Source organism: Chiloscyllium plagiosum, chromosome 5, assembly GCF_004010195.1.
Source record: "Chiloscyllium plagiosum isolate BGI_BamShark_2017 chromosome 5, ASM401019v2, whole genome shotgun sequence".
In the NCBI taxonomy this organism is placed as follows: Eukaryota; Metazoa; Chordata; class Chondrichthyes; order Orectolobiformes; family Hemiscylliidae; genus Chiloscyllium; species Chiloscyllium plagiosum.
The window spans coordinates 120,192,001-120,217,664 of NC_057714.1; the positions used below are offsets into that span (position 1 = coordinate 120,192,001).

A 25,664-nucleotide genomic window follows, 5' to 3' on the forward strand; every position below is an offset into this window, starting at 1 on the left:
CGCTCAGACAAGTATAGTTTTCCCTCCTTCATCTTTATTCTGGGCCCTGGAGGGAGTGAACGATCGCCCATGTGCACAGGGACATGATATCACAGTCTTCTGTGGAACAGCAATTTCTTGATGAACCAGATAGTCATTTTACAGGGCGGAGCATCCAGATAAGGCAACATGCATATTAATTGGGTGTCTGTTACAATCAATGAGTATCAATAATAAAGATTAAGCCATCTGCTGTTACACAATGAATATCTGGCTTCACATAATGAATATTTTTTACCTAGTTAACTGATGTTACATACCGAATGCTACCTCATCTTGTTAAATGGCTCTACATAATGAATGCTTTTCCATCTTGTTAACCCATTAACCTTGCCTCCAGCACCCCATTATTAACTGCAAGTTCTTATCTGATCAGAGTCATGCTCAGCTGAACCTCTTGTTTCACAAAACTCAAAACTTAACTCTTTCCCTACCTGCTTATACCTTACACTTTGTCCGTGGGAGCCATGGTTTAGTAAGGAAGTTGAACCTCTCCAAGAGAAAGAAAGCTTATGTTGGGATGAGATATGGTGGCTCAGTTACGGTGTTTGAGAGTTACAGGTTAGCCAGGAAAGATCTAAAGAGAGCTAAGAAGAGGCAGGAGGGGATATGAGAAGTCATTGGTGGATAGGATCAAGGAAAACCCTGAGGCCGTCTGTACCTATATCAGGAATACAAGAATGACTATAGTAAGATTAGGGCCAATCAAGCTTAGTATGGAGAATTTGTGCATGAACTCGGAGGAGACGGGGGAAGCACTAAATGAATACTTTTTGTCAGTATTCACACTGGAAAAAGACTGTGGTGGAGGAGAATAGTGAGATGCAGGCTACTAGACTACAAGGGATTAAATTGGTGGATAGGATCAAGGAAAACCCTGAGGCCGTCTGTACCTATATCAGGAATACAAGAATGACTATAGTAAGATTAGGGCCAATCAAGCTTAGTATGGAGAATTTGTGCATGAACTCGGAGGAGACGGGGGAAGCACTAAATGAATACTTGTTGTCAGTATTCACACTGGAAAAAGACTGTGGTGGAGGAGAATACTGAGATGCAGGCTACTAGACTACATGGGATTAAGGTGCATAAGGAGGAGGTATTAGCAATTCTGGGAAGTGTGAAAATAGAACATTCCTCTGGGTTGGATGGGATTTATCCTAGGATTCTCTGGGAAGCCAGGGAGGAGATTACAGAGCCTTTGGCTTTGATCTTTGTCGTCATTGTCTACAGCAATAGTGCCAGAAGACTGGAGAATAGCAAACGTTGCTCCCCTTGAGCAAGGGAATAGAGACAGCCCTGGAAATTATCGACCTATGAGCCTGACTTTGGTTGTGGGTACAGTGTTAGAAAGTGTTATCAAAGATAGGATTTATAATCATCTTGATAGGAATAAGTTGATTAAGGATAGTCAACACGGTTTTGTGAAGGGTCGGTCGTGCCTCTCAAACCTTATTGAGTTCTTTGAGAAGGTGACCAAACAGATGGGGGTAAAGCAATTGACGTGGTGTATAACGATTTCATTAAAGCATTTGATAAGGTTCCCCATGGTAGGCTATTGAACAAAATACAGATGCATGGAATTGAGGGTGATTTAGCAGTTTGGATCAGAAATTCGCTAGTTGAAAAAAGGCAGAGGGTGGTGGTTGATGGGAAATATTCATCCTGGAGTTCAGTTACTAGATGGGTACCACAAGGATGTGTTTTTGGTTCTCTGTCATTTATATAAATGATCTGGATGAGAGCGTTGAAGGATGGATTAGTAATTTTGCAGATGACACTAAAATCAGTGGAGTTGTGGATAGTGAGGAACAATGTTGTAGGTTACAGAGAGACATAGATAAGCTGCAGAGCTGGGCTGGGAGGTGGCAAATGGAGTTTAATGTGGAAAAGTGAGGTGTTTCACTTTGGAAGGAGCAACAGGAAGACAGAGTACTGGGCTATCGCTAAGATTCTTGGTAGTGTAGATGAGCAGAGAGATTTCTCTGCCCAGGTACATAGATCCTTGAAAGTTGCCACCCACGTTGATAGGGTTGTTAAGAAGGCATACTATATGTTTGCTTTTATTGGTAGAGGTTGAGTTTCGGAACCACGATCATGCTGCAGCTGTACAAAACCCTAGTGCGGCCACATTTGGAGTATTGCGTACAGTTCTGGTCACCGCAATATAGGAAGAATGTGGAAGCTTTGGAAAAGATTCAAATGAGATTTACTAGAATGTTGTCTGGTATGGAGGGAAGGCCTTATGAAGAAAAGCTGAGGGATTTGAGGCTGTTTTTGTTAGAAGAAAGTTGAAACTTTATTGCTGGAACAGCGCAGCAGGTCAGGCAGCATCCAGGGAACAGAAGATTCGACGTTTCGGGCACATGCCCTTCTTCAGGAATGAGCAGAGAGTGTTCAGCAGGAGAAGATAAAAGGTAGGGAGGAGGGACTTGGAGGAGGGGTGTTGGAAATGTGATAGGTTCTTAACTCTCCAATCACATTTCCAACACCCCTCCTCCAAGTCCCTCCTCCCTACCTTTTATCTTCTCCTGCTGAACACTCTCTGCTCATTCCTGAAGAAGGGCCTGTGCCCGAAACGTCGAATCTCCTGTTCCCTGGATGCTGCCTGACCTGCTGCGCTGTTCCAGCAATAAAGTTTCAACTTTGATCTCCAGCATTTGCAGACCTCACTTTCTCCTTTGTTAGAAGAAAGTTGAGAGGCAACCTATTTGAGACACACAAGATAAATAGAGGGTTAGATCGGGTGGACAGTGATAGCCTTTTTTCTCTGGTGATGGCTAGTACGAGGGGACATAGCTTTAAATTGAGGGGTGATAGATATAGGACAGATGTCAGAGATAGTTTCTTTACTCAGCGTAGTAGGGTTGTGGAATGTACTGCCTGCCACAGTAGTAGACTCATCAACTTTACGGGCATTTAAATGGTCATTGGATTGGCATAAGGTTGAGAATGCAATAGTGTAGGTTAGATGGGCTTCAGATTGTTGCGCTGACCTGTGGAACCATCAGGCTGATGGGCCTGTACTGCATTCAATATTCTGTGTTCTATGCAGTATTAATGTTGGGCACATGATAACTCAAAATTGAAGATGCAAGTAATACGGATAATATAGTAAAAATTGATGACTCCAATTTTGCCTGTGGACTGGCTTAACTCTGTCAGTACTAATGTTGTGAAAGACGAATTCCTCAAGATGGGTTTGACTCTTTTAACTAATGTTTTTCTTCATTGATTTTGCTGTCCCTGCCAAGTTTCCTTTCATAATCCCTTTTAGTTGCACGTTTAAGTTGCTCTATGGCCCTCTGCTGGTCTTTGTATCTTTTGTATTTGCATTTTTATAAGACCTTTTAGCTTGATGCTAGACTATTAACTGATGTGTTAACTTATTAAGGAAAGATTTATATTTTAAGTAGTGTCTTATCACGCCTTCAGTACACCCCAAGGTGTTTGCAGTAATGAAGTACTTTTGAAGTGCTATCTCGAATATAAGCGATACAGCTACTATTTTCAGTATACACTAACAAACAGCCATGTGATACTGGCCAGTTCACCTGTCTTATAGCTGTTGATGAAGAAATAAATAATTAGCATGTTGGGGAGATTTCATTTGATCTAGGCAATTACTGGCACAGTCTGTTTGACATGCGCTGAGGAGCAAGTTAGGCCTTCAATCTAGTGTCTCATTTAAAAGACAGTGCCTTCCATTAGTGCAAGAGCACTGCACTGGAGCATCAACTTGGATTATGTGCTTCAAGGCTGCAGTGGTCACTATGTTCTGATTCACTTAGTCTTTTTTTTCCTAATAATTTGGGATAGGCATAGGAGGTTCTTGGTATCTCGCTTGGTCTGTTATGACTCCCAGATGTTGGAGAGTTTCATTTAGAAAATCCTAGATGAAATATTCACTTTCAACAGCTCAAAAACTATACAGATAGTTACTAACAATACGATGATGCTTTTTTTTTTCAGAACTCTTGCTACTTGCTTTCTAATTTCTTATTTATTTGATTAGGTGTGGTTATGTAGACATCACTGGACCTTACTGCAGAGGACAAGGCAAGTGCCACTATTGCCTTCTAGCATCGTCAGGCGACAGCTTAGCTCCCAGCCCATGAGGTATGTTATACAGGCAAGGTGCATATTCTTGCATTAGAAATAGGAAAACTTCGGACAGGAAAATGGCACCTGGTCAATCTAGGCTGGAGTCCAACATTGTAACTCTACTTGAGATCCAAGAATGCATCAGCAATGCTAATGAAATCTTGTGCTCATTTTGGTTTCTATCCATTATTGTTTCCAACCTCCCTGACTCTGTTGTAGTCAGAAGACTGGTGTATGTGGCTGGCTGGCTAAACAGTTGCCACTTTCACTGTCACAGATGTATATTAGGCATCTCCAGGCAAGACAGAATGCAGAGTATAGAAATACAACAGTATGCAGTGATTGCCATCAAATTTGCCCTCTTGTGTTAGTGGTGATGCTGTTTACTGTGTCATGTGAGCCAAATGAATGATGGCTGTATCACCAAACACATGCCTCAAAAGAGCTTGTTATCAGCATGAGGAAAACAAAGTATCCACGTCTGTGATGCAGAGCGGTCTGCAAATGTGACTTCAAATTGACTAGGTTCAGAGTGGATGCTTGGGAAACCCTTGTTTTTGACAAGTGCTCCTGGAGGTGGATAGTGAGGAAATTTATGGAGAAAGCAGAGAAAAAAAGAAGTGACGGGGTAGCAGAAAAGATCACTACTTGGAAGTAAAAAGTGGACCTTGGTGCAGCAACTACAGACCATCTTCAAATCAGAAGTGATATGTACCCTGGGTGCAGTCTGTCATTTCCCAATACAAAGATAACACTAATAATTCTCACTGCTAGAAATTGTTGAAATTGAGAACTTGCCAAGTTATATTGCATCATGATGCTTTATTAAAAGAAGCAAGAATTTAGATAAGATTTTGCGACAAAGTTTTGCTTTTAACTATGGTGACATTGGATCTTTCTTTTGCCCTTCTATAGTTATGTCCGTCGACAAAGTCTCTATAAAAAGCTACTCCTTGGGGTCGTGGTTGGTGTCCCACTGGCTTTGGGTGCTGTATTTAGCTTGTCAGATGCCCGTGACCGTAGGAAGATGAGGCTACTGTTTGAAGGTGTTAGTCGCTTCTACAGGTGAGTAAATATAGTTATTTCCTTTGTTTGTTTTTTGGGTTTTACTCAGCTGTTCAGAAAGCCCTGATATCTGCGCATCCTTTCCTCCAAGGCATGCAATCTCCCCGGTTACAGTTTTTAATGTGTCCATGGAATGTTTAGGGGAACAAGGAGGAGGGGAGTTGTAGGATTTTGACCCATTGACAATGAAAGGATGATATAGCTTCATGTCAGGATGGTGTGTGCTTTGGAGGGGAATTTGACCGATATCTGTTGCCCATGTTCTTCTATGTGATAGGAGTCATAGATTTGCAAAGTTCTGCCAAAGAAGAGTAGCAAGTTGTGCAGTCCATCTTGTGGATGCATATCTTGTACATTCTGCCATCATGGTGCATTGGTGGTGAAAAGAGTGAATGATGAAGGCGGTGAATGGGGTCCCAAACAAACATATGCTTTGTTCTGGATGGCATTGATTTTTTTTTTGTGTTGTTGGAGCCGCATCCATTCAGACAACCTTTGACTGTGCCTTATAGATGGCACTGGAGACAGCAGGTGCATTACTGAGCCCCAAAGTGTTCTCCCACTGATGCCTCCGTCACTTGTCCTGCCTTATTTCCTCAGAAAAGGTCAAGTTTTGCTCCTTCTCGAGTAGTTACACTCTTGTACTGAGTATGAGAATCTCTTATACACACTTAGCAAATTCTTCTACATCAAAGCCCTTAAGATTATGGCAGTCCCAGTCTGTTTGGAAAGTTAAAATCCCTTACCACTGCCATACTATCATCCTTATAAAGGAGCAGTGCTCTGAAATCTTCTGATTTAAAGTAATCCCATTCGATTATAACCTGGTGTTGTGTGACTTCTGACCTTGTCCACACCAGTACCTCCACATGATAAGATTATACAACATAAAAAAAGACATCCCTTTCTCTATAGAAAAAAAAACCTCTTGATTCTGCACCCGTCAAAAACAGTCACCTTATCTATGTCCCTCTGTAACTCAACATCCTTTGGCACTATCCACAGCTCTGCTTACCTTAATGCCATCGCAAATTTACTAACTCCTCCTTCTACACCCACATCCAGACAATTCATAAAAATGATAAACAGCAGTGGCCCCAAAACAAATCCTTGTGGCGCACCACTGGAACCGAGCTCCAGGATGAACACTTCCCACCATCCTCTGTCGTCTTTCAGCTAGCCAATTTCTGATCCAAACTGCTAAATCACCTTCAATCCCGAAACTCCCTATTTTGTGAAGTAGCCTACCATGTGGAACTTTTATCAAATGCCTTACTGAAGTCCATATACACCACATCAACGGTTTTACTTACAATCCACCTGTTTCGTCACCTCTTGAAGAACTCAATAAGATTAGTGAGGCATGACCTACCCTTCACAAAACCATGTTGACTATCCCTAATCAAATTATTCCTTTCCACATGATTATAAATCCTATCTCATAACCTTTTCCAACACCTTACCCACAAATGAAGTAAGGCTCACTGTTCTATAATTATCAGGGTTGTCCCAACTCCCCTTCTTAAACAAGGGAATAACATTTGCTAATTTTAGTCCTCTGGCACTACTCCTGTCGACAATGATGACATAAAGATCAAAGCAAAAGGCTCTGCAATCACCTCCTGGCTTCCCAGAGAATCAGAGAATAAATCCCATCTGGCCTAGGGGTTTTATCTATTTTCAGATCTTCCAAAATTGCTAAAACCTCTTCTTCTTTGTCACCTATGATCCCATCTGATCCCGTAGCCTGTATCTCTGTATTCTCACTAACATTGCCCTTTTCCAATGTGAATACTGACAAAAAGTATTTATTAAGCGCTTCCCGTGTCCTCCGATTTCACACACAACTTCCCACTATTATCTTTGGCCATAATCTTACTCTACTCATTCTTATCTTCCTGATTTGCCATTTTAGAAGGCCTTAGAGTTTTCCTTGATCCTATCCGCCAACCAGTTTTCATGTTCCCTCCTGGCTCTTCTTAGCCCTGTCTTTAGATCTTTTCTGGCTAATTTATAACACTCAAGCCCCCTAACTGAGCCTTCATGCCTCATCCTCACATAAGCCGCTGCCTTTCTCTTGATGAGAGCATTTAAATACTATTTAAATGTTGAGAGTTTCTGCCTCTGCAACCTTTTTATAGGCAGTGAGTTTGAGATTCCCACCACTGAGTGGGGAGGAAAAAAACATTCTTCACCCCTCTTGTAAATCGGTGTTCCTTAAATATGTGTCCTCTAATCATTGGTACCTTCACTCTGGGAGAAAGTTCTTTGCTGTTTACCTTGTCCATTCCCTCCAAATTAAATACATCGCAAAGCAGTAGCCAAGTAGAAGATATTATGGAGAGGGAAATAGGCACTTTTTACTGTAGTTGTGCACATACATACAATCAGACATTACCTTTAGCCAAAAGTTACACCAAGCATGGACAAAGGAGCTGAACTGCAGAGCTGAGGTGAGAATGAATGTCCTTGACATTAAACCATCATTTGACCAAGAGTCAGCAAGAATCGGGGAAAACTCTGCAGATCGGAAATATACCTAGCACAAAAGAAGATGGTTGTGGTTGTTGGAGGACCTCCTCCACATCCCAGGGCATTACTGCAGGAGTTCCTTAGCGCCATGGCCTGTTTAGACAGTTCACCAGTGACCTTCCTTTCTTCATAAGGACATAATTGGGAATGTTTGCTGGTGATTCCACATTTACGATTCCTTGGATACTGAATCCTTGAGTCTAAGCTGTTCCTTTAACACGGTTATGTTGTCCTTGGCTTTTTTTTCCCAGAGAGGTTGTATGTTACAGGTTCTGAAAAGGGTTTTAGGGCCAATTTGTTTATAACTAACAGATACTGTCTCGGGCAGAAGTCTTTCAAGTTTTTTTTTAAAAATACACTTGGAAAATGAAAGGGGCGTGGCCATTTCTCCTCTGTCTGTCTCTGTCTCTCTCTCTCTCTCTCGAGTGTAGATGAGCAGAGAGATCTGTGTCCAGGTAGTGTTTTAGTTTTTATTAATAGATGGATCGAGTTCCGGAACCATGAGGTTATGCTACAGCTGTACAAAACTCTGCGGCCGCACTTGGAGTATTGTGTACAGTTCTGGTCACTGCATTATAAGAAGGATGTGGAAGCTTTGCAAAGGGTGCTGAGGAGATTTACTCGGATGTTGCCTGGTATGGAGGGAAGGTCTTACAAGGAAAGGCTGAGGGACTTGAGGCTATTTTTGTTCGAGAGAACGTGGTTGTGAGGTGACTTAATAGAGACATAAGATAATCAGAGGGTTAGATAGGGTGGACAGGGAGAGCCTTTTTCCAAAGTATGGTGACAGCGAGCACGAGGGGTCATAGCTTTAAATTGAGGAGTGATAGATATAGGACAGATGTCAGAGGTAGTTTCTTTACTCACAGTAGTAAGGGTATGGAATGCTTTGCCTGCAACGGTAGTAGATTCGCCAACTTTAAGGGCATTTAAGTCGTCATTGGACAAGCATATGGATGTACATGGAATAGTGTAGGTTAGATGGGCTTCAGATTGGTATGACAGGTCGGCGCAACATTGAGGGCCAAAGGGGTTTTCGCACAAGATAGGTTATTTGGTGTTCTATTTTCTGTTCTTTTGTGTTTCATTGTTAATAAGTTAGTTTTAAACAAAACAATTTATTTACAAAGTGGTTTGACCAGCTGATTCTGTCCTGGAATATCCACTTTATTGCCTGCTTAAAATAACTAGCAAAGTTCGAGTCTGAGCTATCTTCTTGAAAAGGTATTGAGTGGTCTGGCCTGGTCCATAACAAATCCTTTGTGTGTAGCAACACCTGAACAAGATTCAAATTGGGGCTGATTTGTGACACATCCTCACCACACAAGTACCAGGTAAAAATTGTCTCCACAAAAGTTAAGCTATCAATCAACCCTTGACATTCAAACGCATTATCATCATTGAGACTGTGCTATCAACATCGTGGGAGTTACTGTTGACCAGAAACCAAACTGAACCAGCCATATCAATGCTGGCTGCAATAGAAGACCAGAAGTTCTGCAGCAAGCAGCCCAACTCCCCTCCCTAGTGACTCTTCATCTACGAGGCAGGTATGATGAAATTTTCCACAGTTATCTGATGCAGCTTCAACAGCAGTCGATCAATGTTGTGCAGGTCAAAGCAGCCTACATGACTGGCACCCCATCTGACACCTTCAACATTTACTTCCTCTAACATAAATGCAGAGTGACAACAGAGAGTACCAACTACAATTGCACTAGAGCAGCTTACCACAGCTCCTTTGACAGCATCTTCAAAACTTGACCTTGACAAGTCCGAAAGATGAGGGAAGCAAATCAAGGCACCACTACCACCTGCAAGTTATTGTCCATGCCAGACACCATCCCCGTTTGGAAAGACATTGTTGCTACTTCAAGGACTCCATGGCTCACCATAATCTTTGAGGGTAATTGGGTATGGACAGTAAATGCTGGCGTAGCAAGTGATGCCCACCTTCCTATGCATGAATTAAAAAAATAAATTACTTGTATCAAAGTTGTAACCAAGGAATAGAGTGAGAACTTTAGGTGGGGTCCTGAGATAAAGTCAGAGTACCCACAATGGATTTAAGTTGATGTCAACAAATTGGCTAGATTTAGAATATGGTGGATGAATGATGTCCTGAATTGATAATGAAAATTGGGAAAAGAGGGTGGATTTCTACGGATTGCCTCCTTGTTGCAGTTGAGGCTTGAGTAATCTGTCAATCCTGAGATTAATGCCATTGGATGTTCTCAATTTTTGCCAGAACCACCCATGTCAATAAGGTCTGAGGGGAGGTACCAAACAAAGTGTGATCCAAAACAAGTTGTCATCGGCGATTCAGGTTGAAGATATTTGTGTAACATCAATGGCTATGATGACAAATGAAGGCTGCAGCAGTAGGGAGATTCCTATTGAGGCTTCCGTGTCACTGGATCGAGCTTCTGTCAAGGACATTGCTGTTGCACATCAGCAGACACATTTCCACATTAAAAGATGTCCTGCACATGGCTTCTACCTAGAATTTGAACTACATAGAATATCTCAAGGGCTTTGAGTATTGTTTATATCAATGTCTGAGAAGGATTCTCCACAATATGTTTGCCATGACCTCTTCTGTTAGAAGGACCAGGGCAGCAGATGTATGGGAACATCATCATTGACAAGTTACCCTTCAAGCCACTCACTGACCTGAATTGGAAATATATCACTATTCCTTCACAGTTATCAGGTCAAAATTCTGGAATTCCCTCACGAAGGGCATTGTGGGTTTATCTACAGCACATGGACTTCAGTGGTTCAAAAAGACACCTCACCACCAATGTCTCGAGGGCAATTAGGGACAGGTAATAAATGCTAGCCAGACAGCAACTCCCACGCCCACAAGTAAATAAAAAAACAATGATTATGGCTGACCTTAATTTCATGTTTTGGGTTAATCAACTTGGAAAGCTTAGCCACAGCAACTAATTCATGGAGTACATTAGGGATAGTTTTCTAGAGCAATATATTGTGGAGCCAACCAGGGAGCAAGTTATCTTATGTCTGGTAATAGGTTTAAGAAATGAACTCCAAGTAAAAGATGAACAGGGTGAATAGTCTTGGTAGGAATAACTCTGACAGATGTTTAAGAAGATAACTCATGACTGTCAGCAAAAGTTCCATCCAGTAAGGAGGAAGGATTCTAAGGGAGGGTTAAACCAATCATGGTTAACCAAGGAAGTTAAATGGAGTATTAAGTTAGAAAAAATAAAGCATATAAAGATGCCAGAGCCAGTGATAATTTTTAAATATTTAACAAGAAAGGGAAAAGTCAAAGTGAATCTCGGCCCCTTAGAAAATGAATCTGGAAAGATGGTAATGTGGAAACAAGGAAATGGCAGTGGAGTAAACAAATATTTAGCACCATCTTTATGGGTGGAATATACCTCTGACAGCCCGATTAACACTAAAGAACATGGGGGAGGAATTAAGCAACATCACTAAAGGTGTAGTATTAGACAAACTAATGGGGCTATATGTAGATAAGTCCTCTGGTGCAAATGGCTTGTATCCCAGGATGTAAAAGAGCTACAGACATAGTGAATGTATTTGTTATAATTTCCGAACGTCCTTTGCATTCTGGAGATGTACCAGCAGATTGATCAACTGTCAACATTCAAAAAGAGATGGAGGTAAAAAGTGGACATCTATAAACTGATTAGTCCAATATTTTTGTTGAAAAAGTATTCAAATCAATTACTAAGTAATAGCAGGACATTTGGAAAATCATAATCTTACAAGGTGGAGTCAGCATGGCTCAGTCATGAAAGAGCAGTCATGTCTGACTAATCTGAATGTTTTGAGGAGGTATCTACCAGTTCCACTAGTGTCTGAAGGCATTGAAACAAGCTAGGAACATAGGAACAGGAGTAGACCGTCTAACCCATCAAACTTTTTCCATCACTCAATGCAAACGTGGCTGATGTGTGGTCTAACTCCATATACTGCTTTTGGCCCAAAGTCCTCAGTGCCTTAACAAAAAAACGATCCACCAGATTTAAAATTAACTGATCTGACGTCTGTTGCCATTTATAGAAGAGAGTTTCAAACCTTTACCACGCTTTTTGTGTGTAGAGTACTTCTTGACATCTCTCTTGCATTGTCTGGCCACAATTCTCAGACTATAGCCCCCTAGTTCTAGAGTCTCTAACCAGTGAAAATAGTTTATCCTTATCATTTCCTGTTAATAATTTGAAGACTTTGATTAGATCACCCTTGAACCTTCAATATTCTGGAGATGACGAGCCTAATTTGTATAATCTCTCCTCGTAATGTAAGCCTCGTCCAGGTATCATTCTTGTAAACCTACTTTGTATTCCCTCTAATTCCAGTAAATCCAGCCTAATGTGTGGTGCCCAGATCTATGCTTCAAGCAGGATCTCACCAGTGTTTTGTACTTCTTCATCCTTCTGCTCCAGTCTGTGACAGAGAGGTTGGTGGATATCTCCTGTATTTAACTTTATACCATCTGGAAAGTACTCTGATCTATCCCTTTTTGGCCCACAATGGATAATTTCACAACTGTTTATATAGAACTCTATCTGCAATATTTTTGCCAATTCACTTAGTCTATCAATGTAATGTAATGCTATCTATAGTGCAGGCTAACTTCTGTATTCAGCAAATTTGAATATGACTTTCCATGCCATTATTCAAGCCATTAATAAATAATATGAATCGTTGAGCACAGATCCTTTGTGGGACATCACTGGTTACACCCTGCCAATTTGAGTATCTACTCACTATCCTTACTTTGTTCCCTGCAGCTCCACCAATTTCCAAACCATGTCAATAATTTACCTTTTAATTTGGTAGGCTTCTATGTGGGATGTTATCAAATGCCTACTGCAAGTCCCTATAAACAACATTCATAACAACCCCTGTCTTTTACCTTAGTCCTGTCTAAATATTTGGGGAAGGATTTAAAAGGAACCTAAGGGCCAACTTGTTCAAGCAAAGGGTGGTGCGTATATGGAATAAGCTCCCAGAAAAAGTGGTGGAGACTGGTACAATTATAAAATTTTAAAAGGCCTCTGCATTGGTACGTGAATAGGAAGAGTTTAGAGGTTAATGGGCCAAGTGCTGGCAAATGGGACTGGATGAATTTAAGACATCTGGTCAGCATGGACGAGTTGGACTGAAAGATCTGTTTCCGTGCTGTACATCTCTATGACTGTGTTTGTCAGACAAAGCACCTTGCCATAAGACATAGGAGCAGACGTTAGGCCATTCAGCCCATTCACTCAAGGACCTATCTATATCAGTTTTAAGTATACTCAATGATCTGGTTTCCACAGCCTTCTGTGGCAATGAATTCTGTAGATCCATCACTCCCTGGCTAAAGAAGTTTCTCCTTGTCTCCATTCTAAAAAGTATTTCCTTTACTCTAAGGCTCTGTCCTCTGGTCCCAGTCTCTTCTACCAATGGAAACATCTTCCCAACATCTACTCTGTCCAGGCCATTTGGTATTAGACAATAGGTGCAGGAGTAGGCCATTCTGCCCTTCGAGCCTGCACCACCATTCAATATGATCATGGCTGATCATCCTTAATCAGTATCCTGTTCCTGCCTTATCTCCATAACCCTTGATTCCACTATCCTTGAGAGCTCTATCCAACTCTTTCTTAAATGAATCCAGAGACTGGGCCTCTGGAGCAGAGCATTCCACACAGCCACCACTCTCTGGGTGAAGAAGTTTCTCCTCATCTCTGTCCTAAATGGTCTACCACGTATTTTTAATCTGTGTCCACTGGTTCGACACTCACCCATCAGCGGAAACATATTTCCTGCCCCCAGAGTGTCCAAACCTTTAATAAGGGCTGGTAACGTGAGGGCAAACCCCCTAACACTCAGGTCAATGAGAACATGGATTAAGGGTTCAATCATGCACATTACTTACTCTATTTCTGAGGCCATGCTTTCAAGTGACTGAGCTATCCACTCAGTTGTATCAAAACAGCAGCTCAAGGAGATGGAGGCCACAAATTGTCAAACTACTAATAGCATCAGTATTAATAAATCATGGCTATAAATAATCTGAGAACATTCAAAGTTAGGGAAAGCACTCCTTATAAATTCTCTCATCTGAACGCAATCTTTCATGCACACTTGAAAGTTTTGAGCTTCTGCAGACTGAAGCTCGTTTTGGTTTCTATAATTACTGCAATTAAATAGTAATATGGGCGGTACAGTGGCACAGTGGTTAGCACTGCTGCCTCACAGCACTGGAGACCTGGGTTCAATTTCTGCCTCAGGTGACTGTCTGTGTGGAGTTTGCATGTTCTCCCCGTGTCTGTGTGGGTTTCCTCCGGGTGCTCTGGTTTCCTCCCACAGTCCAAAAATGTGCAGGTGAGGTGAATTGGCCATGCTAAATTGCCCGTAGTGATAGGTGAAGGGGTAAATGTAGAGAAATGGGTCTGGGTGGGTTGCTCCTCGGAGGGTCGGTGTGGACTTATTGGGCCTGTTTCCACACTGTAAGTAATCTAATCTAAGAGAAACTGATGATGAAATGATTAAATTGCTCAAAAAAAAAGAGAAATGTTTAGCAAATCAAAGGGGGAGCCCAGCTTCTTTCTGCAGTGTTCCCTCGAAAATCGTTAACATTGCAGATGAGTGTAAAAGGTTTGAGATGCAGTTGCTGCGTTAGCCTCACTGGAAATGAAACTTTGCTGCATTACTGAAAAAGACACTTTCTGTTTTTTTTGTTGTTCTGTATGCATCCAGTCTCTCCAACACCAATTCCTGGCAAATATAAATTCCCTTAAATTCAGGTCCTTCAGTCACTGTTACCTCAGGGAGATTGCTTGTGTCTTCCCCAGTGAACACAGATCTGAAGTACCAATTCAATTCTTCTGCCATTTCTTTGTTCCCCATAATCTATTCCCCTGTTTCTGTCTTCAAGGGCCCAATTTTAGTCTGTATGTTTCAATTAGATTCGCCCCTCATTCTTCTAAGTTCCATCGAATATAGACCCAGAGTCCTCAAATGTTCCTCGTATGTTAAGCTTTTCATTCCTGGGACCATTCTTGTGAACCTCCCCTGAACATGCTCCAGGGCCAGTACATCCTGAGCTATGGGGTCCAAAACTGCACACAACACCCCTATTGTAAATATGTTTGAACCAGAGGCTTCTAGAGCCTCAAAAATACATCCCTACTTTTCTATTCTAATCCTCTGAAAGTAAATGCCATCTGAATTTTCTCTCCATTTAGAAAATAGCCCATGCCTTTCTTCTTCCTACTAAAGTGCATAATCTCACATTTTCACAAGTTGTACTTCGTCTGCCACTTCTTTGCCCACTCTTTTAACTTTTTGTCCAACTCCCTCGAAACCTCCCTGCCTCCTCAATGCTACCTGTCCCTCTACTATCTTTGTATCATCTGCAAACTTCGCCGTAATGTCCTCCGTTCTGTCATCTAGATCGCTAATGTAAAATTGAAAAGTTATGGCCCCAACACAGCCTTATGGAACACCACTTGTCACCGGCTGCCATCCTGAGAAGGATTATTTTAACCCCACTCTCTGCTTTCTGCCAGACAGCCAAGCTTCTATCCATGCTAGTCCCTTGCTCGAACACATGGGCCCTTATCTTACTCAGTAGTCTCCTGTGCGGCACCTTGTCAAAGATTAAGCCCTCAGGTCAGAGCCCATTGTGTTGGAGTTTGTGTATTGGCATGGATAGAGAATTGGCTAATGGGCAGGAAACTGGATGGGGGATAAGGGGTTCTTTTTCAGGTTGGTGACCTGTGACTAGTTGGATTCCACAGGGATCCGTGCTGGGGCCTGTTTACAATAAATGTTAATGACCTAGAAAAAGGAAGTGAGTGTGCTGTAGCCAGATTTGCAGGTGCCACAAAATTAGGTGGAATGGCAGGTTGCAAGATGGGTTTAAAAGTTTGTAGATATGAATGGGTGAAATAAGTGGGTAAGAAGTTGGCAAATTGTGTATAATGTGAGAAAATATGAAATTATTCAATTTGGAAGGGAGAACAATTATTATAGAGCATTATTTAAATGGAGAAAAACAGTAGAACCTTAGAGACTTGAGGGTAGTTGTACATGAAACACAAAGCTAGTACACACCTTTAGCAGGTAATTAGGAAGACTAATGGAATGTTGCCCCTTATTTCAAGGGGGATGGTTTGGTATGAGAGAAGGATATCTGCAACTGTACAGGATGCTCATGAGACCACATCTCCGACTGTGTAGTTTTGGTCTCCTTATTTAAGAAAAGATATAACTTCATTGGAGACGATCCAAAGAAGGTTCACTAGAGGAAGAAAAGAGGGAGGGGGAAAAAAAAGTCATGCAAGATTATGTTACAAACAAAGGCTTAACAGATTTTGACTACTCATTTGGAGTTTAAAAGAATGAGCAATGATCTCATTCAAACGTCTAGGATTCTGAAGTAGGTTAAAAGGTAAAAGCTGAGAGAATATTTCCCCTCATGAGAGAATCGATGACCAGGAGGCACAATCTCAGACTAAACGGGTATGAGTTTAAGACTGAAATGAGGATAAATTTCTTAGTCTTTGGAACCCCACAAAGGGCTCTCCCCCCTCTTTTCTCTCCCCCTCTCTTCCCTCTTTTCTCCCTCCATCCCCCACTTTTTTTTCTCTCCCTCTCTCCCTTCATTTTTTTCCTCCCTCTTGTTAAGACATTGGGTAAACCCTCCTGCTTAATTTAAACCAGTAATACAGAAAAGATTTATCCTGTGCAGTAATCTGTGAAAGTTCGAGAGGCCAAAACTATTGAAAGTAAAAATTAACGACTTTATTTCTTGAAGTATGACAGAAAATAATTAATTAACTAACAACTAGTTACAACTCCTTCCTCCAACCTGTCTTTTACTTTCCCCTCTACAATACTGGTCCAATAAAAATCCTGATTTAAGATTTACGAAACAAAACTTATCTCAAAACTAAGAAGCTTTCAGTTATTCTCTGTATTCCTGTTGTTGTTGTTGTCTTGAGGATTCTGCTTCACAGGTTATTGATCGATTAAAGGTACGTTTTAAGAGTTATTTTTCGCGTAGTCTCTACATTGTGGCGGTGTGGTAGTTCTCCTCTCAACTGTTCAATTATCTCTGGTCTTATACCCTAAAGCATCGGATTGTATGATTGGCTTTTAAGATTGTCAATATACTAAATTCAAACTGGATTGGAGTTTTTTTTTGTGGGTATAATTTAAACTAAATGGCAGATCTGTTTTTTGGCTCCAGGCAACCCAGCTATTTGGCTTTTGACCAAGTGTTACATTGTTACTTTTATTGAGAACACTGAGTGCTGTCAGGTATTTTAATAGCTTTTAACTCAAAGGTACAGTACATCCATATCTTCATAACCACTGTCTCCCCATCTGCCGAATCATTCATTTTTTTTAGCAGTAGTCTGTTCTGAAAAAGTGTCTTACTGGTCTTTGTTTCTCTCTCCATTGATTCTTCAAGACTTGCTGTGTTCCTTCAGCAATTTGTACTTTTGAAATCACCACTGTCTGCAGTTTTTTGTTTTTAGTTTATTCTTGTCTAATCAAGCTTCTCGACAAGGGAAAGCAGTGTGCCAAGGGAATAGGCAATGATGATTTCAAGGTTGGAATGGTTAGGGTTGAAGTGAGTCTTCTATTGGATCCAGAGAACTTGCTGTGGAAGAAGTAACCATGGAGACCAAATGCAGTTGATGGCAGCAAATGGCCAAGGATCGAAGCTCTTAGCAAAATCTAACCAGGAATAATTTCTAAGGGGTTTTAAAAACATCAGGAAATCAAAATTGTGTCCAATATTCCAGGTGGCATCCTAGCACAAACTTAAATAATCCTTGTTAATTTGCCTTAATCCTGTATTGCGGCCGTTTATAAGGGGCAAGAAGAAAAGTGGCAATAGGAGTGAAGGTCTTGAATCCTGCATATACGTAAAAGTCTATAATCCTGTTTACATTCCTAATTTCCAGTTGGACCCGATATTGACTAGTTATACCTGTCTGTTTTGAATAAAAGTTCTCTCCATTTGGGCCAATTGTGCAGCTTGAAAACATCATTACTGTCGAGCAATAATTACTCCAATGCCAAATAATGTCGAGAATGCTGGAAGGATGGAGCAGGTTTCTTATTGTATACATTCACCTTTTTGTATTGTATCCTTACCTTTGCAGATCCATTTACTTTGGAATAAAAATCTCTACAGATTATTGGTGGACTATTAATGTAAAACTTCGTGGAAAGGATGAGGTAAGCTTTGTATTTTTGATTTGGTTTAATGGATTTGGTGAATTGTCAAAGTAGACTTGCCAGAAAGCTTGAAGCTCACGAAATGTAAGGAGTATTGGTGGCAAGAAAACTTACATTTATTTATATATAGCATCTTCTAATATAGAAAGTGAGGACTGCAGATGTGGAGATCAGAGTTGAGGGTGTGGTGCTGGAACAGCACAGCCGGTCAGGCAACATCTGAGGAACAAGAGAATCTATGTTTTGCGCATAAGCCCTTCAGCAGGAAATGCCTAAGGTTGCATAAGGAGCTTTGGAAAATGGTCTGATATTGACTCCAGGGGTATGGGAACCAAATGAGGAAGTTAGTATGACTGTAGTAGCAAAAGCCTCTAAGGAAGTAGATAACGAAGTCAGAGTGACTAAGGGGAAGAGTAGGCAGGGAGCAAATGATTAACACAAAGGAATAGGTGGTCTGAGGTGCATTTGTTTTAATGCGAGAAGTGTAGTAGGTAAGGCAGATGAACTTTAGGGCTTGGATTTGTACCTGGGGGTATGATGTTACTGCTATTACTGAGACTTGGTTGAGGGAAGGGCATGATTGACAACTAAATATCCCAGAATATAGATGCTTCAGGAGGGATAGAAAGGGAATTGAAAGGGATGGAGGAGTTGCATTACTGGTTAGAACAATGCTGAAAGGGGACACAGTTCCATCTAGACCTCTAACACTAAATGAATTCCAATCAATGCTGGGAAAATTAAAATCTCCTATCACCACCACCCTGTTGCTCCTACACCTTTCCAAAATCTGTTCACATATTTGTACCTCTGTCTCGCGCTTGCTGTTGGGAGACCTGCAGTACAACCCCAACCTTGTTACAGCACCCTTCCTATTTCTGAGCTCTGCCCATACTGCCTCACTGCTCAAGTGCTAAATTGGGGGAAGCGCTACTATAGCAAAATTCTACAGGAGCTGGGGAATGTGAATTGGGAGCAGCTGTTTGAAGACAAATCCACATTTCATGTTTTTAATAGAATCCCTACAGTGTGGAAAGAAGTCCACATTGAGCCTCTGAAGATCAATCCACTCTGACCCATTCCCCTACCCTCTATTTACCCTAGACTAATGTGCCTAACCTACGCACTCCTGAACTCTATGGATAATTTAGCATGGCCAATTCACCTAACTTGCATGTCTTTGGATTGTGGGAGGAAACCGGAGCACCCAAAGGAAACCCGCACAGACGCTGGGAGAATGTGCAAACTCTACACAGATGGTCGCCTGAGGTTGGAATCGAACCCAAGTCCCTGGCGCTGTGAGGTGGTAGTGCTAACCACTGAGCCATGGTGCTGCCCACTTGAGCCATCTCTCGGCTCCCTTCAACGGACCAATAATTTCTTGCCTACTGTGTGGGAGGTTTTTAAAAGAGAGTTTGATTAGAGTGCAGGACAGACATGTCCCTGTGAAAATGAGAGATAGAAATGGCAAGATTAGGGAACCATGGATGACAGGTGAAATTGTGAAACTAGCCAAGAATAAAAAGGAAGCATACATAAGGTTTAGGTGACTGAAAACAGACGAAGCTTTGGAAGAATGTCAGGAAAGTAAGACTAATTTGAAACGAGGAATTAAGAGGGTGAAAAGGGGTCATGAAATATCTTTTTGCAAACAGGGTTAAGGAAAATCCCAAAGCCTTTTATTTGTACATAAGGAGCAAGAGGGTAACTGGAGAAAGGGTTGGCCCACTCAGGGACAAAGGAGGAAAGTGTTAAGCCATGGGGTAAACCTTTCTGCTAAATTTAAACCAGACACACAGAAATGCTAGCCTTGCGCCATAATCTGTTAAATTTTGAGTAGCAAATAACTATCCCAAATATCACCGTTAAAAAGAAAAAATTAACAATTTTATTCTTGATGTCCAAAAGAGAACAGTAAACAACAACTCTTTACAACTCCTTTCTCTCAAACCTATTTTTACCTTCCACTCTACAATACTGGTCTGATAAATTCCCTCTTAAATTTACGGCAAATCAATTTTCAAAACCAGATGTCGAACTATGTAGATTCCTGTAGATCATATTCTGTTTTCTGCTGCACAACTTTGTCATGGACAGGTATCTTTCAGAGATCTATTCTGCTGACAGTCTGTTGGTGCTCGGCTGCTCTTTGCTGTTCTCCCCAGTTGTTCAAAATACCCGATTTCACTTACCCCAAAACATCAGAACATCTCATTGGTCTGATGTCATCAAAACATTAAAATTCAAATTCGATTGGATTTTGGTATCTTGGACATAATTTAAACTGGCCGAATTTGAATTTGTGTACGATGGCAACGCAGCACGAGCTATTTGTTTCACAACCAAATGTTACATTTTTATGTTGTTCATACTGTGCTTTCGGTCAGTCCTTGCCAGCTTTCTTTCACTCCCTAAAGATATAGTATGCACCTACACCTTCATAACAAAAGTTATGTGTGGAGTCAGAGAAAATGGGTGAGATTCTTCATGAGTACTTTGCATCGGTATTCACCAAAGAGAGGGACATGACGGATGTTGAGGTTCGGGTTAGATGTTTGATTACCCTAGGTCAAGTCAGCATAAGGAGAGAGGAAGTGTTGGGTATTCTAAAAGACATTAAGGTGGACAAGTCCCCAGGTCTAGGTGGGATCTATTTGAGGTTGCTGATGGAAATGAGAGAGAAAATAGCTGGACCTTAACCGATGTCTTTGCAGCATCCTTGAACACTGGTGAGGTCCTGGAGGACTGGAAAATTGATAATGTTATCCCCTCGTTGAAGAAGGGTAGCAGGGATTATCCAGGTAATCATAAACTGGTGAACATAACATCAGTGGTAGGGAAGCTCCTGGAGAAGATACTGAGGGATAGGATCTATTTATATTTGGAAGAAAATGAGCTTATTAGTGATGGGTAGCATGGTTTTGTGCAATGAAAGTCATATCTTACAAACCTAATAAAATTCTTTGAGGAAGTGACAAAGTTGATTGCGGGAAGGGCTGTAGATGTCATATATGTGGACTTCAGTAAGGCATTGATAAGGTTCCCCATGATGGGCTGAAGGGGAAAGTGAAGTTGCATGGGGTCCAGGGTATACTGGCTAGATAGATAGAGAACTGGCTGGACAACAGGAGACAAAGTAGTAGTGGAGGGGAGTTTCTCAAAGTGGAGAACTGTGTGACCAATGGTGTTCCACAGGGATCCATGTTGGAACCACTGTTGTTTGTGATATACATAAATGACCTGGAGGAAGGTATTGGTGGTCTGATTAGCTAGTTTGCAAATGACGCCAAGATTGGTGGAGTAGCAGATAGTGAAGGCGACTGTCTGAGAATATGGCAGAATGTAGAGAGTGGAGAGTCGGGTAGAGAAATGGCAGATGGAGGTCAATCTGAGTAAATACAAGATGATGCATTTTGGAAGATCCAATTCAAGAGTGAACCATGCAGTAAATGGAAAAGTCCTGGGGAAAATTGGTGTACAAAGAGATCTGGGTGTTCAGGTCCATACACCCTGAAGGTGGCAATGCAGGTCAATATAGTGGTCAAGAAGATACATGGACCACTTTTTCCTTCATCGGACGGGGTACTGATTACAAGAGTTGGCAGATCATGTTACAGTTATATCGGACTTTGGTTCGGCCTCATTTGAAATACTGTGTACAATTCTGGTCGCCACATTACCAAAAGGATGTGGATGCTTGGAAGAGGGTGTAGAGGAGATTCACCAGGACATTGCCTGGTATGGATAGCGCTAGCTATGAAGAGAGGTTGAGTAGATTAGGATTTTCTTCATTAGAAAGACTGCGGTTGAGGGGGGAACGTGATGGAGGTCTACAAAATCATGAGCGGTATAGGCAGGGTGGATAGCAAGAAACTTTTTTCCCCAGAGTGGGGGACTCTTTTACTCGGAGTCACTAATTCAAGGTGATGGGGAAAAGTTTCAGCATTGAACTGGAGAAAATTGCTGCTTCTCCAACACTGGATGCCATTAATAACTTGGAAGCAGTGGAGAAATTGAGTGAGGAGGTGATGTGGTCTGGTCTGGGCATCATATTATGATCCCAGACCAATCACTAATTTTGTTACAATCAGGTTAGGAATCAGTGTCCTTTTGTTTTTTATTTTTAAAGTAGTCAACAGGTGAGACCTTAAGTCCAGGAAACTTAAGAGAATAAAGCCACACATCCCATAGTTTTGATCAAAATTGAATAGTAAGACAGTCTGCAATACATCTACATTGTGTTAGAAATGATGTAAACCTTAGTAATACACTCTGCTGAGACACGCTACAGCACACCATAAATATGGTCTGATTGTTCCCGATGATTTCTCATTGGCTCCCCCAGGATGATGATACAGTGGGTCATGGGATCTTATTAAACTACACAAAGAATTTTGAATCTTCATTTTGGTCAACCTGGCGATCCCTTTCAAAAACACACTCTACCAAGAACTGCTTTAACGTCTGCACCTGTTCTGATCACTCTGCTGTCCTGGCTCCATGATCCCTTGAAATCCAAATTACAGTCCAGTACTCACTCCATAGGCATAACTCCAACTCTTCTCAGATGTTTAGTTTCACCCAGCCAGTCCTATCTGAGCCTGAAAATGCAACCCTTGCACAACTGTCTTCTGTTCATTAGCCTATCCTGTCTCTACTTCCAACACCAAGTGTTATCTTATTAAATAGCCTAATGTGTGATAGTGTATCAAACACCTTCTAAAAATTCAATATATTACATCCATACTGCTTGATACCTAGTAAAAGAATCCCAGATATATTTTTCACCCATAATTTCCCGTTCATGAAGGTTTGTGGACTCATACATTTCTAAATGCTCTGCTATTATGTCATTTTACAATAGACCATAATCTTTTCCCAATAGTGGTGACGTTAAACTGGCCTGGAGTTACCTTTTTGGTATTTATCTTAAAGGCACTACACTGACACTTTTCCAATCCTCTGGAGTGATTCCAGAATTTAAGGATTGCTTGAAGATTACAGATGTATCTGCTATTTCTGTAGGTGGCTCAGTGGCTAGCACTGCAGCCTCACAGCACCAGGGACCCGGGTTCGATTGCAGCCTCGGGCGACTGTCTGTGTGGAGTTTGTGCATTCTCCCTGTGTCTGTGTGACTTTCCTCTCTCAGTCCAAAATGTGCAGGTCAGGTGGATTGGCCATGCTAAATTTCCCATAGTGTTAGGTACATTAGTCAGAGGGAAATGGGTCAGGGTGGGTTACTCTTTGGAGGGTCATTAAAGTCATAGAGATGTACAGTGTGGGCTTGTTGGGCTGAAGGTCCTGTTTCCATACTGTAGGGAATCTAATCTAATCTTCCTTTCAGGGGACCTAGTTTCCCTAGTAATTTTTCTCTAGTGATTGTTATTGTAGTTATTTCTCTTCTTTTTTGACTCTTGAGTATTTAGTAACCTTGTAATACAATTAGTGTCTCTTACTGTAAAAAATCAAGTAATTTATTTTACGACTTTGCCATTTCCTGGTTCCTTTTATTTTCATTCATGGGATATGGATGATTTTAATCTTCATATGGATTGGGATAGTCGGACTAGCAGAGGAAGCTATTAGGAAGAACTTACAGTGCATTCATAATATGTTGTGGTTTGAGCGGAGGATTAGGTTATTTTGGATCAGATGCAATGTTGTGATGTAGGTTTAGTAAATTATGTCAGAGTAAAAGATCCCCAGGAAACAGTGACCATAAATGGTTGAATTCAGTATTCAGATTGAGGAGGAGGAACATGGGTCAGAAACTACTGTGCTAAGCTTAGGTGAGGGTAATTAAAGGAATGACTGCTGAGCTGGCTAGAGTTGACCATGAGACCTTCTGTACCAACCTGCTGAGGTATCTTATCAAATGCCTTACTGAAGTTCATGTGGACAACATCCACTGCCCTTCCCTCATCAATCATTGTCACCTCTTCCAAAAGTAAACTCAAGTTGGTGAGACATGGCCTCCTCTCTCTCCCCCACCCCAAAACTCATGCGACCAATTACTAACCCTGAATTCCTCATGGTTAACCCACCTAAACTATACATCCCTGAACACTATGAGCAATTTATGATGGCCAATCTGCCTAACTTGCACATTTTTGGACTGCGGGTGAAAGCAGAGCATGTGGAGGAAACCCACACCGACATGGGGGGAGCATGCAAATTACCCATAGACAGTTGCCCAGGTCTGGCATCGAACTCAGGTCTCTGGTACTGTGAGGCTGCAGTGCTAACCCCTGAGCCACCATGCTAACCCCGTACCTGATGATACAGAGCATTCCAGAGATTGGACCAGATCACAAAGTTCATGAGGGTTATTGGAACATCCCCCTCCGTCCACGCATTAATGAATTTAATACACGCCGTGATGTTGAACACTTCTTCCGTCGCCTCCGAGCTTACTTTCACAATCAGGACTCCCGCCGACCTTCCAAGGACCCCTTCGCCCACCTCCAACACACTGCACCCACCTGGACACCCTGCGCTGGCTTATTACCTGCCCTCGACCTCTTCATTTCCAACTGCCGCCGGGACATTAACCGCCTCAACCTGTCTACCCCCACTCCAACCTCTCACCCTCACAACGCTCCCTCCGATCCCTCTGCTCCAATCCTGACCTCGCCATCAAGCCAGCAGATAAAGGGGGCGCAGTGGTAGCCTGGAGCACTGACCTCGACACTGCTGAAGCCAAACGCCAACTCGAGGGCACCTCTTCCTACCGCTCCCTCGACCATGACCCCAACCCCCCCCAATCACCAAACCATCATCTCCCAGACCATACAGAACCTCATTACCTCAGGAGATCTCCCACCCACAGCTTCCAACCTCATAGTCCGGGAACCGCGCACTGCCCGATTCTACCTCCTTCCCAAGATCCACAAGCCTGACCACCCTGGCCGACCCATTGTCTCAGCATGCTCCTGCCCCACTGAACTCATTTCTACCCACCTCGACACTGTCCTATCCCCCCAGGCCAGGAACTCCCCACATACGTTCGAGACACCACCCACGCCCTCCACCTCCTCCAAGACTTCCGTTTCCCCCCCCCCCAACGCCTCATCTTCACCATGGATATCCAATCCCTCTACACCTCCATCCGCCATGACCAGGGCCTCCAAGCCCTCCGTTTCTTCCTCTCCAGACGTCCCCAACAGTACCCTTCCACCGACACTCTCATTCATTTGGCCGAACTGGTCCTCACCCTTAACAATTTCTCCTTTGAATCCTCCCACTTCCTCCAAACCAAAGGAGTAGCCATGGGCACACGTATGGGCCCCAGCAATGCCTGTCTCTTTGTTGGCTACGTAGAGCAACTGATCTTCCGTAATTACACCGGCACCACTCCCCACCTCTTCCTCCGCTACATTGATGACTGCATTGGCGCCACCTCGTGCTCCCGCGAGGAGGTTGAGCAATTCATCAACTTCACCAACACATTCCACCCTGACCTTAAATTTACCTGGACCATCTCCGACACCTGGCTCCCCTTCCTGGACCTCTCCATCTCCATCAGTGACGACAGACTTGACACTGACATTTTCTACAAACCCACCGACCCACAGCTACCTGGATTACACCTCTTCCCACCCGACCTCTTGCAAAAATGCCATCCCGTACTCCCAATTCCTCCGCCTCCGCCGTATCTGCTCCCAGGAGGACCAATTCCA

The 25,664-nt window shown here is 42.2% G+C and overlaps 1 protein-coding gene across 5 annotated transcripts in view; it reads left to right on the forward strand.

Annotated features, from left to right (window-relative positions):
* Nucleotides 1–25,664, forward strand: part of adck5 (aarF domain containing kinase 5) — a 132,165-nt gene that overhangs the window by 37,366 nt on the left and 69,135 nt on the right. For all 5 annotated transcript variants that reach the window (XM_043690929.1, XM_043690930.1, XM_043690931.1 and 2 more), the window contains 3 exons: nt 4,055–4,158; nt 5,059–5,208; nt 17,910–17,985. In XM_043690929.1, the coding sequence (XP_043546864.1) occupies nt 4,055–4,158; nt 5,059–5,208; nt 17,910–17,985 (330 nt within the window). The remainder of the gene's footprint in view (nt 1–4,054; nt 4,159–5,058; nt 5,209–17,909; nt 17,986–25,664) is intronic.